The 15689-nt window shown below is 39.7% G+C and overlaps 1 protein-coding gene across 3 annotated transcripts in view; it reads right to left on the reverse strand.

The window, feature by feature from the left end:
* Positions 1-1471: 1471 nt before the first annotated feature.
* agap3 (ArfGAP with GTPase domain, ankyrin repeat and PH domain 3) overlaps positions 1472-15689 on the reverse strand; it is a 114460-nt gene continuing 100242 nt past the window's right edge. For all 3 annotated transcript variants that reach the window (XM_068340084.1, XM_068340085.1, XM_068340083.1), the window contains exons 17-18: positions 5806-6061; positions 1472-4450 (exon numbers count right to left, since the gene is read on the reverse strand). In XM_068340084.1, coding sequence (XP_068196185.1) covers positions 4226-4450; positions 5806-6061 — 481 coding nt within the window. In that variant the 3' untranslated portion in view covers positions 1472-4225. The remainder of the gene's footprint in view (positions 4451-5805; positions 6062-15689) is intronic.

A 15689-nucleotide genomic window follows, 5' to 3' on the forward strand; every position in this document is an offset into this window, starting at 1 on the left:
CATTTAAACTCTCTGAATCAAAAATAGAACTGTTCCGATAAATGTTTTATATCAACTATGGATCATGCTAATTATGCAAAAAAAGAGTTTGCTTGTGGTGTCAGCCTGACTGAGACTTTTTAATCCATCCTACAGCTCCCCTCAGACCGGGTTCTCTAAAGAATTTCCGTGGTCATCTGTAAATTTTGAGCTTTCGTTGCCTTTTGTTTGTTTGTAAGTGACCGAGCCAGAGGAATAAAAACTGCTTTTAGTAACATAATAAAAAAGGGTATGAGAGATTTTAATAAATTTGCTAAAGAGGTGGTCTTTGGAATGAGAAAGAGGTTGCTGTTCGTGAAGGATTGATTTTTGTAGTCATTTGTATTTAAACTGTAATATTAATAAATACCTGCTGTTTGCAGTATTCTCCATATTTTTTTCTCATTCCTGTCATTATAATTTAAATTACTTCTCTTTATGTCATAATACTGTTCTTGAGTAATGTAGTAATTGAAATATTTACAGTATTTTAATATCAGAATCTTTGGTTATCTGTTGTCCTATAGATTCAAATCACAATTTACATAAAGGCACCCTGAACTATAATGATTTTACTTATATAATGTAGATAGTACAAGATAATAAACGTTATGTTTGAAATTCATTTGGCAGAAAGTAAACAACCCACCTCTGTCATCAGATCCTAATGTGACACTACACTTTTTGAAAATGAGCCTCAATCTCTATGTAACAAGAAGAAATAAAGAGACAATCAATATAAAAATGACGAAATTAGTTTTAACTGGCAGATAAAATGCTCGTGGGGGATCTGTAAAGGAAACTATTTGATGAAATAAGTGTTGAAAAGCCTTGTGTGACCCGGTGTATTCAGGCTCCATGTCAAGCCTGGGCTGAGAATGGAAGAGGAAACACTGAAGGGAAACCAGGTGATGAAGCTCAAACAATGCAGGCCAACAGGGAGAGGAAAGGGATGAAGATATGCTGAGACAAGATTAGCAGGAAATAAGAAGTGGATTAGTGAATGCTTGACTCCTCTAAACACTCAGACCTTTCACTTTTCCCTGCAGCGTTGTGCTGCCTGACACTAAGCCTAGCTCTTTATCTTAATCCTCTTTCAGCGACTGTTGGGGGTCCCGCAAGCAGGAAATGGTGAGTTTAACTTTACTTACCTCGCGACAGGCCATCTTGAGCTGTTTGGACACGTCAACAGGATGAGTCTGTTTCAGTGAAGCTGACGTTTGATGGTAAAAATGTGTAAACAAGAAGGACATGAAATGGCAGTGAAAATTCATTTAAGACAAGTCTCACTTCATTAGTTAGATGACCCTAACAGGTGCAGAAGTGACAAGAGTACAGAAAATGAATGAACACACACGTGAGCATGTGCGCGAGCACACACACACACACACACACACACACACACACACACACACACACAAAGATGAATGGGTCAGTTTCTCTGAAGTCAGGGAAGGCTACATCGTTTTATTGCAGTGTTTATTAATAGGTCAACAGTCAGCCAAGCATACAACATGTTACTCTTCAGCTTTTGCTTGTTTCACGTTCCTTAAAAAAATCACAATAGGAAAATGAACTTGAACAAAAAAAAATCCAAACAAAATATATTTACATACTGCATTATAAATATGTCAAATGTACATTATACACATTTTAGTACCCAAGCTGGTCAGTCAACACCAAGACCAGGTAGAAGTACCTTAAAAATATGCCTAAAGAGAAACAAAAACAACATATCAAAATATGGTCCATGGGTCAAGCAAACTGTTGACCTAAAACCTGTTTAGTCTGTTTCTCTAGACGTTTGTCTTCAGATAAAAGCATTAAGCTAATATTTACACTTCATGTCATACTTAGGGAAAAAAAAGGCAATTCATAGTGTGTTCAGTTTCTATATGTATATAGCAATTCAGGTCATGACTGTACACATTCAACTCCTCTCAAATATCCAGCCTGAATACTGAAATAAAGTAGCTGAATTAAGATGGTCAGAAATAAGACCAGTACCACTGTACAGTTAAAAAAAACAAATCTGATGGAAACTGTGGTCAGTTTTTTTAGGGTTTTTTTTTTCTTGAATGAATCATTTGATATTTTGAGAAAGATGCTCAAGTACTTTCTTAATGAGAAGTAGATATTCTGCTCTCAAACTCCCTCAATTCATGGAGCCGGAGACAGGAAGTGGTTAGCTTGTCTTTCTAAAAAGAACCCATGTAAGGGGAAACACTTGGTATAGCTCATTGCAAGGACTAAAAATCTCCCTCCCAGCACAATTATAACATATAAAGTAACAAAATACTATGAATTTTGTTAGAGGGGTTAGGTGGTGTAACACTGTGGTCAAGCCGGCTAACTGATTACTAGACTTGGCTAATGAACTTATAGCTCCAATTCCATACTTCTCAGCCAGATATGCGATACTCTATTGATCAAAATTCTGATCAAGAAAGCAAATAAGCATCTTTTTTAAAAAAAAAATCAATATTGTCAATATTCTCCTTCGACCATATATTTAATCACCGTGGGTATGAATACAGGAATACTTTAAAGAAATGTAAGGGTAACAAACCAAGTCAATAACTTGTGACGTAAACATAAATCACTTAAAAAAAATCATCCTTAAAAATGACAGTTGAATCTAACAAATACACTTTGGACCTGAAGTTTATTCCTCTACATATGAATTGGCTTATCATGTGGAAAACTGTACACTTTAATTAATAATACGAATCATATGAGTTGTTTCAATGAATGAAGCTCATTACTCATTTTGTCTGCTGTCACTCTCTTCAAAGCATTTTGATCACCTTCCACTTTTAGACTGATGGATTCTCAGGATGGGGGAGGGCAGCGGGTTTTAGATTTATTTTCTTTACTCTAAAAGTCAAAGTTCAAACAGTTCTTGTAAAGAGTAAAGGAGGTATAAGGTGATGGAGCAAGAACTACTGCTTTTTCTTTCTATCTTTCCTTTTTTCCCTTTTTTTTAAACAAATGTCTGTACAAAACAAAGTCACGTGTCCCCTTATCTTCACTGCACTATTCTCTCTAGTGTCCTTTCTCCAATGTTCATGAACAGAAATGCCCGGTTGTGCTCTGTTACGCGTGGTTACAAACGAAGACGTGAGCACACATACGTATCATACAGCTATGTATGAACATACACACATACACACATGCACACACGCACTGCATCATTGAAGTATTTCACAGCAACAAAAGACAAAATGCTCATGAGAGTATCAATTATACAGGCCTTTGGTTACAGAGGGTGAACAGATATTCCACTAGGCTTATAGTTTAAAACTGCGTCAAACAATTATCCAAACAATCTGGTCAATCAGAAAATTACTCCAACAAAGACATCACAATGGTACGATTTCTTTGAATTTGAAAAAAATTCTGATTAAAGAGGAAAGCTTACCAAGACATTCAGCTCAATGGTCATAAAACATTAAGCCCTTAATTTCTTTATAGTCTTGGATACTTTTACTGGAGGATCACAATAAGGGTGCAAAAAAAAAAAATCACTTTTACCGACAGATATTCCGCAATCAACTACTTCATGATGATCCAGACCCATTTTCATGTGAATTAAGGATCTAAATCATTTGGACTCTTCAACTATAATTGCATTGCTTTGTGTATGAATAATATGTCAAGAGCTTGATAGCTGTGTTGAAGGCATGCATCATTACTAAAGCAGTAACAGCCACTGATATCACGGAAGATTTAGTTTCTTTCCCACATCATCGTTTTGTCACTTCTAAGACTATTTCTCACAGTTCTCTGTTATTATGCCTAAGCTCGGAAATTTGTGGGAAGTTTCTCATTCGTGTTCATTATAAAATCAGCCCACATCGCAGAAGGGGAAGACATAAAAGGAAATGCTCGAGCATTAAGGAAACGCTTTTCGCAGGGTACGTACGAATACCAAACTAAGTCATTTGTTTGGTTGACATTTAAGAAACAAAAATCTTAAAGCTGTTGATGATCATTTCAGACAACACTGATTAAATTTCAGAAACCATATAAAACAAAAAAATGTAGAATGTCCGGACCCCAAATGCCCAGTTCTTTTGGTGTCAATGAATATGGACAATGGGTCCATCCCTCCTGGTACCTCTTCATGGGGGCACACAGTCTCAAACATTGGGGACTGAAGTACTGGGGGTTGGATTTGGGGTCATCTGCAGCTGCTGTCTGGCTCCTAAATAATGCTGATGCTACGATTAAGCTCGCACTGGGCGTTGTTGTTGTTGATGTTGGGGTTGCGGTGGCCCATGTTGGGTGTGGGCATGGAGGTCACGCTGCCAGTGTCGTTTGGGCAACCGTGTTGAAGTAAGATGTCTGCACACTCCTGGCTTCCTGCCCGCCGAGCGTAGGATAGTGGGGTCTGGCCACGAGCGTCCCGACTCTTTACGTCCACTCCGTACTGTTGGAAAAATTCAACACAAACACAAAACTTATGTTTTGAAGAAATCTCAAGGAATTTAACCCAAAACATGTAGAATTAAGAGACTGCATTTAATTCCTAAACAAATAAAGAATGCCATATGGTCTGTACCACATAGTTGTAAAAAATCTATCATGTACAAAACAAAGTTCGCATCTTGTGAGAGTTTTCTTAACTTCTGCAACAAGTTTTTTTTTTTTTTTTTTTTTAAACTGTATTTGTCACAATCCTCTTTAAACTGGTGATGCAGCATTTTCTGGATGACTCAGATATATTAGCTTAAACTGGTGTCATCCTTTTGAAAATGGTGGATTATTTTGAAATATTTAAAATCTGATCATTTTCTTGAAAAATATTTAAGTTGACACTGTATGACCCCACAATGCTGCCATAAATTGTATGAAGGGTCATTAACGTTTTATAAAAATAATCTAGTTCATGTTGTCATTCACACCAGTTTATCTGTACTTGCAGTATTTGGTATCTTGGAAATCTCGGATCTCTTAAACCTTGGTTAGCATTTAAAACTTTTTTATTATAGCAATTAAAAAAAAATACTTTCCACATAACCTTTTTTTCCTCCGTTTTAGCTACATTGTTGGAACAGTGTTGGAAATGAACTGGCTAGGCCAAGAAAATAAAAAAGTTAATTCAGTATTTCTCCACTAGAATTTATTTCAAACAGTGTTGAGAGCTTTACAACACTGAATCTGTGATGTTGGGAAAACAATTGTGCTGCTAAATTTTATGGGTTTGTAGATTGTTAGCACTTAGGGTGTGTTTTTAGGAGGAACTGTGTAATCTAATACTAATTGTGGCTGAGACAATTATTTTGGTTAGACTTGAGTTAGTTGTGTTGAGTTTATAGGCATTGCAAGAGGAATTTCCTCGTAAGAACTGCTCCTTTTAAGTGAAACTTGCAGAAAATGTTTCCTAGTAGAACTATGAAACATAAAAATCCATGAAATGGGAATCCTTACGTATTCAATGTCTGGGAAGAGACATGACAAGTGAAAATGACACATCTATTAATGTTAGACGTTTACTCCTCATCAACAGCATCACATTAACTAAGGTGTTACACATAAGGTATTACTTTATGTTTTCTTGACTACCATGCAATTATTGTGGACAAGGTTAGCTATGAAATACTTTATTTATGGAAATAAATCAAGTAATAATTTAGATTAACTGGAATAAGCCTGGCTTATTTAATCAACACACTTTACTGACCAGGCCAAGTTTTTCCTTGAACTCGTAATTTATTTGAGCTTATGCTGAATACAGGGAACAAAATTACTGTCATCCATCTCCGACGTTCCTCTCTAACTCACCCAGATCAGCAGCTGTGCGATGACCACATTAGCCATCGCGCAGGACAGGTGCAGAGCGGTGCGTCCGTCTCCGTCCCCGTAGGTCTCGTTAACCTCCTCCTTAGTGCCGTGGGCCAGCAGCACCACCACTAACCTGAGGTCATCCTCTACCACCGCCCGAAGTAGCTGCTGCCCCAGGGGCACGTCCGATTGGGGCAGTCCCACAAGGAACAGCTTCTGCTCGTATTTGGCTCTAATCCATCGCTCTTTATCCTCCCTGGAGACAAGGAAGTGTAGAGATGCTCAGGTCAGACAGGGTTAAACACTGTCACGATGTTATGAGCAGCTTCACAACTAAGTTATAGGACTTTCATAGCTCATAACTCATAGGCAAGTATTTCAAAACAAAGGTAGAATGGAGACACAAGGGAAGTATTATAGTAATCGGCTTTGGAGACTCTGGTGTAAAGTGAAATTTTAAAGTTATTAAGCACAGGAAAGTCACTAGCCACCGCTATGACAGTGGGAAATAATAAAATTTGATTGGCTGCAGAGATAGGAGAATGCCAAAGGGTATGATGCTCTGGGCAATATTCCACTTTCTTCTGATTATGGCCGACAGCTTCAGTTAGAGCCCAGCCAGCGTTCTAAAGGTTACACATCTTGAACAGCATGTCTGCGGTGGACAATACAGGAAGGAGGGGTGTATTTTATCAGCACTGTCCGCTGTCAGTCTGAACTGGTGGATCCCCTCCACAAAAGAGGCAGTGTGTCTTCAAGCCTCGGCCACCCCATGGGAGGCCCAGAGTCCAATCGATGAGGCTGAATGACAGCCAGAGAGGGACGGCAGGATACCGGGCTCCTTCACTCTAGCTTACAGTGGAGAATAGAGGCTGGGGGAACGCTCCAACCTCTATCGCCACAACTCTATCTATTGCTTCCAATCTTGACCCCCAGTTTCATTCTTTGTCATCATACACACTGCCCAAATAAGAAAGGAAAAAAAAAATCAATATCAATATGTGAATGACTGAGCATGCCCAGTGTGGCACTAACCCTGTGACCCTGTCAGCCGGTGTGATAAAGGGAGTAGAAAGAGGCTGTTGTTTGAATTTGAGGGTGAGTGACAGAAAAGAGAGGGTTTGTACAGACAAGTTGAAGCACCGACGCTGGCGGGAGAGACAAGACTCTCGTGGGACCCTCTATCAACGGACCTTGGCTCAGCAGCAAGTAGGAGCTGACAATCTAATTTCACTTGAATAGTCATTCAAAAAATCACAGTGACAACAAACTCAGAACATATAACTCAATTACAAAAATTACCCTTTAAGATGAACAGTGTAATACTCTCTACCACATACAAAGAGACAAAAACAACACAACGGTTAAATGTGACATATTTTGTTTGATTTGAGGGGTTGTGTGGTGATCACAGGTTTATAAAATTACATATAATGATAAAGTTGATGATTTTGCATGCAACTGGTCTCAACGAATCCCATTAGAATAATCTGTTATTAAAAGGCAAAATTACAAAGGGAACAGGTCTGTCTCTCAATAACTTGTGAGCCACTTAACTGTGGTTCTCTGCTGTAACATCTCAGCCCAAGAAGTTCACATATCTGAGTGTTTTTTCTCTCTCTCTCTCTCTCTCTCTCTCTCTCTCTCTCTCTCTCTCTCTCTCTCTCTCTCTCTCTCTCTCTCTCTCTCTCTCTTTTGATTTAGCAAAACACTACTCAAAGTGGAGTAAACAGTGCATCATTGGGGTCTACATTTATCTGCGGATGAATACAGATCAATGTGAATTCACAACAGCAGAGAGGTGAATATGGCATTGACTTCAGTGTCCATGTAATTCATGATGGAAAATGTCACCAAATAAAATACTGCGGTTCATTAATGTGTTCTTAATAGTTGGATAATTCAGTGTAAGCAGACTCATTTGTAACTATCAAGTCAATCTTTTTTTGGACAGAAGGCATCTGACGATGACTTAAAACAATAGTTTTCCTTGGTGTGCCTAGAGTAGTGGATATCGCTTAGACTATACTATGTTTTTAATGATAATAATGTTTCCAATGGAAAACAAGAAAAAGCAAATTCTTTCACAAAATAGTAAAAAAAAAAAAAAAAAAAAAGCAAAAATGTTCCACACAGGATACACATCCTTTTGAGCCATCTTAAAGCAATATTTCCATGGATGCAACAAAAAATTACAATCAGTAGATAATTCTAAATATCAAATAACACACCTTTTTATGGTTCTAATATATGTATATTCTGGTGAAGTTATTATATGGCATTTATTCGAGATATTTATCGACAAAAAAATCATCATTTACAGCAAATATCTTTTCTAAAAGAATGCCTTATTTATTCTAGATAACCCACAGACATATACTTATCATGAAAGAGTATCCTGAGGCCCCGTTCACACGATGACGTTTTTTTTTGAAAACGCAACTTTTTAAAAACACATCGAAAACGATTCGCGTCCACACGACAGCGTTTTCAAAAAAATCTCCGTCCACATGTAGTGCGTTTTCGAAGACGGCTATAAGCATGCCAAACCATGTGGTGGCAGTATTGAGTCAAATTTTATCCAATAGGAATCCTCCGTGTTTTGTTGTCACATCACACGGGCCCATAAATATAACGTCACTGAGGTTTTCGTCGCAGGCAAGACGTCAGCGTTTTTAAAAAGTTGCGTTTTCGTTCCGGATATCTGCGTTGTCGTGCGGATGGAAGGCGTAAACGCAACAAAAAAGTTGCGTTTTCAAAAAGTTCCGACATCGTGTAAACGGGCCCTGAGCCACTGCAGGAGCTTTAGCAAAAGCAACCAATTCAATAGTAGTCACTCTCCTTTATTACAACCTTAGCAGCTAGGTGTCAAGGCTGCCAACTTACCGCAGACAGCAACAATTTTCTGACTCATATGTTAGCTGCCATGCTCACTTCACTGAGCAGTCTGTCTAGAAAAAGCAGTCTGGCACTGCCCAAAACTACACGAGTTAAAGGATACGGTGGAAAATGTGCAGGTCTTTCTCTTAGGCCGAAGACAGATCGATTAACTGCAAAGATACCATGAGCTGATGAGGCACCATCACCCACATCACCTTAAAGCTGTTGTATCAAATGAGTATATTTGTGTGATGACTCACAAGGCTATGTAGAGGAGAACGTTCTCCACCGTCCAAACAATTGTTTCAGAAAGCTAGGCCATGAATGAGATGCTAAATTTGTATAGCGCTGTGAATTGATATGAGCTAAATGAGGCAGAAAGTTGGCACCAAGACATGACACAAAAAGGCTGAGGAGGGCCATTAAGGAGACAACATCTAAGAAAGGAGTCCTGAGGACACTTTGTTTTCCTCCATTACAAAATCAGCCCCAAAGTCCTGCAGGAAAAGGCCTGGCTCTTTGCTGATGCTGGCTCTAAATTTAACCACAGTTCTTTACTTCCAAAAACAAAACACAAAAAGCAGCCAAGCATAGGTTTTAAAAATTCCTAAACGGCTGCCACTTCAAAGATGAGTGTGAAAGGAAGTGAAATGGTAATCCCGCCTCTGTCTTTTGTTTGAAATAGAAAAACAATCCAAACAGAGGTAGGGCTTAGATAGTCAGGGGGGGGAAACTGAGACTCTTGAAAAGGACACTTCCTCACCACAGGAGGAAGAAAAATAAAATCAGCAGATTTAGCATGTCAAAGCACCAGGACAGAGAAGGAGGGGAGGTGGAGAAGGAAAGGAGAGTGAATTTTAACAGCATGGGGGGATATTTAAGAAATTGAACTGAAGGTTACTCTTTTACAGACACGCACGCACGCACCCCCCCCACCCCCCACCCCCCACACAGGAGTAGGCACCAACAATTTCCCCACCCTCGCTTAAACACATACTTGTTCTAAGTTTCTCTGTTGCTCAGGTGACACAGCGGAGCTTACGATTCCCAATAAAATGCAAGTGTATTTTTCCCACAAAACCCCCCCCAAAAAACAGGCCATTTTGTTTTACCAAAAACTCCCTCCATTATTCAGATTTTCCCCACATCAGATAACCATTGTTTAAATTTTCTAATGCCGGGTTTTATAAAAAGGAATCTTGGGTAAATATCAAAATGTTTACAAAGTCGAAGGTGGAAATGGGCTCCTATCCAGAGCTGGTGTCTCCTTTCATTTGACTACGCAGAACCCATCTAGATAAAGGAAGCCTTACCAGTACAGAAAGGCTTCTTTTATAATTCTATTAGAACTCTGTCCTTTCAGCTCGCCGTTGAGCAATGGATCCTGACCCTGACTTAATTAAGTGGCAAATGGCGGAATGATTCTCCTAAACCCAGCCCACAGAGTCAAGAACACATGACTGCATTCAAATAAAGAGGGACAAACAAGGGTAATTAGTCAAGCTTGAAAGACAAAAGCGAATGGGAATTTATAAAAAGGGGAGTGAAACTGAGACGGAGGGGGTGGAGCCCGAGTTGGGGTAGCCACAGAATGACCAATCTGACTGGATGCAATAAAGGTGCATTGGTCCATAGGAAGAGGAGGATGTCCGTCCCACCATGAGGCCATCTTTCAGACACATACCGAGTCGTCCTAAATAATCAAAGCTTTCTGGGCTCCTCCTACTCTTCCTGGACGATCCAAAGTCACCGCGGTCACATCAAATAGATCCAGTGAAAGGGAGAAATAGTGGTTGTGGTGTCCAAGGAGGAATCTTTGAGGTCTGACCAGCCTTAACAGACCTCACGGTGGGGGTGGGCAACTTGTAAAGGACCAATTCCCATGCAAGCCAGCAGATTCACTTCCACAAACCAAGGGGAAGAAAGAGACAAGAGTGAGGAAGAGGGACAAGCGGCAGAAAAACAGAGAGGGGGCTTGGAGGAAAAAGACAGGAGATGAAAAAAAGAAAATTCCCAGCACACAACAGGGAAAGAAAGCTGGGCCCCAAAGCATCAAAGGTTGCTAGGGGCGAGAAATGAAGGGGCAACACAGTAAACTCTGCAGCTAAAGTGCTTTTAAAAGCCCCCCCCCCCCCCCCCCCATGGTCCAGCGGGTACAGGGTACAGTGAAGACACAGAAAGCCATTCGGAGAAGATCAGCCGCAAAAGATTTAAGACAAATATTTTTACAAGAGGAATACATGTCACTTTTCCTGCCTCCAGAGTGTGGTTTGAACAGATGACCGCAACTCAAAAGGTTGTTGTCCTGAGTTCAATAGAGGCCAATAGGAGACCATCTGGGTGCCGAAGGCAGGCAGAGAGATGAGCTGAATATATTGTGACATTAATGAGGTTGTCAGACTCCTCGTGATGGAGTGGCTGTGTTTTTGTGCCAGCAAGACTAACACCCTTAAATGGTCATGCTGTTAACCCCCGTTGAACCTTCGCCTCTCATACAAAGCTGAGGCGATGATAGCACACATGACCTGCTTACAAATGCACCCCGCATACAACCATTTCAAAATTACAGCCACATAAAGGAACATTCTGGCATCAGAAGAGTGCAAAGATTTTGTAGTGCAGATATTAGCAAAATGAACAGTTGAGCAGAACGTGTCACCAAGAACCTGTCCTTTCTCTATGTGTACCAGGTTTGGAAAATCTAGTAGCATGTGGGCAATTAGAGACTGTGGTATCACTCCTTCCACACAGGGCTAATTACTGACCTGTGGGTTTGAGAGAGAGAGAGAGAGAGAGCAAGAGCGACAGAGAGAAGGGGTGGCATGGAAAGACCCAGCTATTCATTTGTCTTAATTAATTACTCTTCCTCCACCAGGGCTCCTGGCATGGCCGGCTATTCTAAAAGCTCTTTTGAGAGTTGGCTTTGCAGCTCTCTTAACCTGTGAGGAGCCTTTGGCTCTGACTGAATCATCTAAATCCCAGATAAGGACTCCGATGGTCATTGTTGTAAACACAACAAACATAAGACGAGCCAAAAGAGCTGCGTCGTAGCAGAAAAGGGTTAAAATGAGGCAACAAGGCCAGGTTTGGAGAGGTTAGCGGTGTGATTCATTTTTATTACAGCACAGCCCCCGCAGGCGGCAAGAGTGGCAAATTATTTCTGAAACAAAGTGGAGGGCTCTCATCAGAGCTATTACCTGCCGGTGGCCGAGGGCGGCTCGGAGCCTACAGAGGGTGACAGTGAGAGGTGCGCGCCGGTGAGGGATAGCCGTCCACATCCGTTCATGCTTCAGGACATCGCCCCCAAATGAGAACTTGTAACTCTGTATGTGTGTGTTTCAGTGGGAGTGTGTGTGTGTGTGTGTGTGTGTGTGTGTGTGTGTGTGTGTGTGTGTGTGTGTGTCTGTGTGTGTGTGTGTGTGTCTTGAGGATGACAGTGAAGTTATCTGTTGGAACTCCCCCACATTATCTGTCTAAATGGTCCGCGTTTTTTTCTATCACTAACACGCCAAGCAATTAGACACAATGTGCAAAAACACGACGACTCCCATGTGCTAATTGGAAACCCCCCCCCCCGCCTATGCTGATGACAGCGATCAGCCACAATGCAATGTCTGCACAAACTGATGATCACACACGTAACTTTAACCTATCTGGGTCTGACTTCAAGGTTTTAAGCAATGTCTCTATGACGCACAATTGTACCTTTAATACCTTTCAATATGCTGTCAGTTATAAATCGTGGATAAACACAACATGCAGACTCTGAAATAACTGGACTGTTTGAAACATCTGACTCCTTACTTCCTGGAAAGAAAATCTGGAAAGGCCCACATCAATCCACTTTAAGCTAATTATGAACACTTAAATCTGCAGGCGTAATGATTTAAACCCTTAATCAAGATCTTATCAACCTTTACAACAGCAGGCTTGATGGTTAATTAGAAAGAAACAAATAAAGAGTTACTGATGAATTAACATATATGAAGTTTAATAATACCAAAAATAAAGAATTAACATCAGCCATCTGGGTAAAAAAAATCCCATTAATGGCTTGCAAGATGTAGAATATTTAAAGGCCTCCCTTTATAAATGGTGATTCCAAGATCTAATCAGGTGACATACATGTAAGTATACTGTATATGCAAACATATAAATATGCTTCCCTTTATGACACCTGCTATCAGTGTAAACCAGTAGGCTCTATTGTCCTGTGTGGCTCTTTGTACAATAAATTTATATACTGTGTTCATTCAAGCCAATGGATGATTGGTTTTAAGTCAAATCTCAAAATGCAAGAGATAAAACTAGTCTTGCAAGAGACATTCAATCAGACAGTGAGTTGATATTCAGGTAGTTACTGAATCGTTTAGATTACGTGTCACTAATGCTTAGTGGGACTCGGGAGCCATACACCGCCTGCCTGGGTGCCATCAGAAAGCTGCTATGTGTCACGATGTGACACAATTAAAATCCCTTTATATGTCCTCCGTTTAAGTTAAGAGGAGTGTGTGCTGACAGTCGGGTCAAGATTTATGATCTTAAAAGAAAGGGGGAAAAAAAACAAATCCCATTAAGTTGGTTATAATTCATCATTCAAGATAAAGCAAAAAGAATTTTTAACATTTACCCCACAAGGGTATGGTACATTGTTCCATCAGCGACAAAATCATCAGCATTTCAATAACCAGTGGCCATGTATGATATTTACAACTGCTGTTTTTTGTCTGAAGATCAGTTATGCTGCAAATGAGATTTATTGTATGACAGTGAAAACTAATGGAGATGCTGCTGCGAGATAAGATCGGATTTTTTTAGACAATGAAGAACCTTCCTGCTCGAGGCGACATACGACTGACAATGGTAGGGAGAGGAATCAACATCAATAATCTTTCATCAAGGCCAGAGTGGGGCACTTTAGCACAGATACCATTCAATAAATAACTGTAGGCCATCATTCAGTTGTGAACTGGCTACAGCATGCAGGATGGATTCGAGAGGATGAGGCCAAGATGACCAGCATAGAAACAAAATCAGTCACTGGCCACCAGAAGCAGCATTTTAAATGGTCCCATGTCCCAAAATGTGTCTGAGACTATTCTGTTGGACCTGTGGCAGTTTTATTCAAAAATGTATGCTTTGTACTGCTCCACAGATGAAAGACTTAAAAGAATTAGTCTTACAAGTTCAAAACTGACCGTAACAATTTAATATCCAGATCAGTTTTGTTAAGCAGATCTTTAAGCCAGTCAGACAGTTTGATCACTGCCGATTCAAATTTGTTCTTGTACCATGTACATGAATAAAGATAATTTTATTTTATTTGCACAAACATTACTGGATGTGTTGTTTTCTAATGTACATCACTGAAACTGCGTTTTTTCCCCCCATCATAACAAACAGAAGCACTAAAAACAAGCTTCAGTGCTGAAGCTACAAAACTATAATAAATCAGAGAAAAGCTTTGAATCCTCAAGTTTCCCATTTGTTTCCACTTTTATCATTAATCTACCTCATCTTATATTTATCTATTATTTTTATTATTTTATTCACAAAATGGTTGAACACAATATTAAATTTGACATTAAACCACCAAATTAGCACACCTAGAATTCCAATGCTGTAAAAATGTGAAACTAGGTGTAAAGGCTTTTGAGATTTCATGCAAACAAACACAACACAAGCAGACCTGCTTCTCCTAATACAATGGCAATGTCTAAGCTAACAAGATATATAAATCTGTGATCATGGCTGCCATCACATACATATTTGCTGCAGCAACAGCACAAACAACAAAAGTAAAAACAGAAACAACTATGTTTCTTTACTTTTCTAAACAAAGTTACAAGGCTGTGATGTTAAAACAGTCTAATGCCACCAGGGAGACCCTACAGACAGTCTTTGCTGTGACAGACAGAGTGATGACCCGGCCATGTGTGATGGATATGTGACACGGCAGCTTGGGGCCCGAGGGCCTGGCTCTTGGGGTGGGGTTTAGCCATAATGGTGTGCTTAATTACCTGCACAGCCACACAGTAGGTCATTAGTCAGACTGGGACACTAGATCTCACCTGTCACTAAGAGACAAACAATCCTGCTACCAGATCTGGGTACCTCAGAAGAAAGGAAATAGATCATCATTGGGAAAAGTTGGGAGTTGAAGAGATATATGTTTAATAAGTTATTGTTAAAGTTGTTAAAAAAAGTTACGAAGAATTCCATATTCCTATGAAATATTAATCTCATATTTGTAGATATATGTTAAATTAGAATAAAAAAGGTTACGCTCTTTTTGGAAGTGTTTTTTTCTATGTGTTAAAAATATTAATTAGACAAAAGTGACGATAGGGTATTTTTATTCATTTATTCATTGTCAATACCTGCTTTGTCGCAGGGGTATTTTTTAGAGAAGTGTAAATTACTGTAATGCATAGTGTCATAAATTAATAATAAAGACAAATATCTCACAGCAGAGGGATTGTGATCATTTTGTGTTTCTGTATATGTATATGTGCATTATATGTACATGTATACCTGTATGCAGGGCACCATTTGTTGGGGTCGATGGGGGGCTCACCCAAACCCCCTCTGATTTTTACATCTCCACCTCTGCTGAATGAACTTTATTCTCAGGGGTTATGGAGGCTCAGCTTTAAGCCACTGAGGTATTCCACAGAACTTAAATGAATAATGCACTGATTAGGTTCCTTGTAATCAGAAGTCCAACACGCCACTTCATACTTGATTGTGCTTTACTTACATTAAATTTCTCAGTTAATTCAACCGATAGTTAACATTAAGTAGCAAAACGTCCAGAGTTCTGCGGTTAAAAAAGTTAATGCAGAAACCTAACCCGGCCAACATTGGTTCCTACTTATACCTCAGCACCTATTATCTCCAGGAGACCCAATACATCATTTAGCTCCTACAGACGGATAACCCCATTAATAATTAAAAACTATGAAATAACAGGCAGGTTGTGACAGAATCTTCTTACAGGTAGC

This window comes from Antennarius striatus, chromosome 18, assembly GCF_040054535.1.
Source record: "Antennarius striatus isolate MH-2024 chromosome 18, ASM4005453v1, whole genome shotgun sequence".
In the NCBI taxonomy this organism is placed as follows: Eukaryota; Metazoa; Chordata; class Actinopteri; order Lophiiformes; family Antennariidae; genus Antennarius; species Antennarius striatus.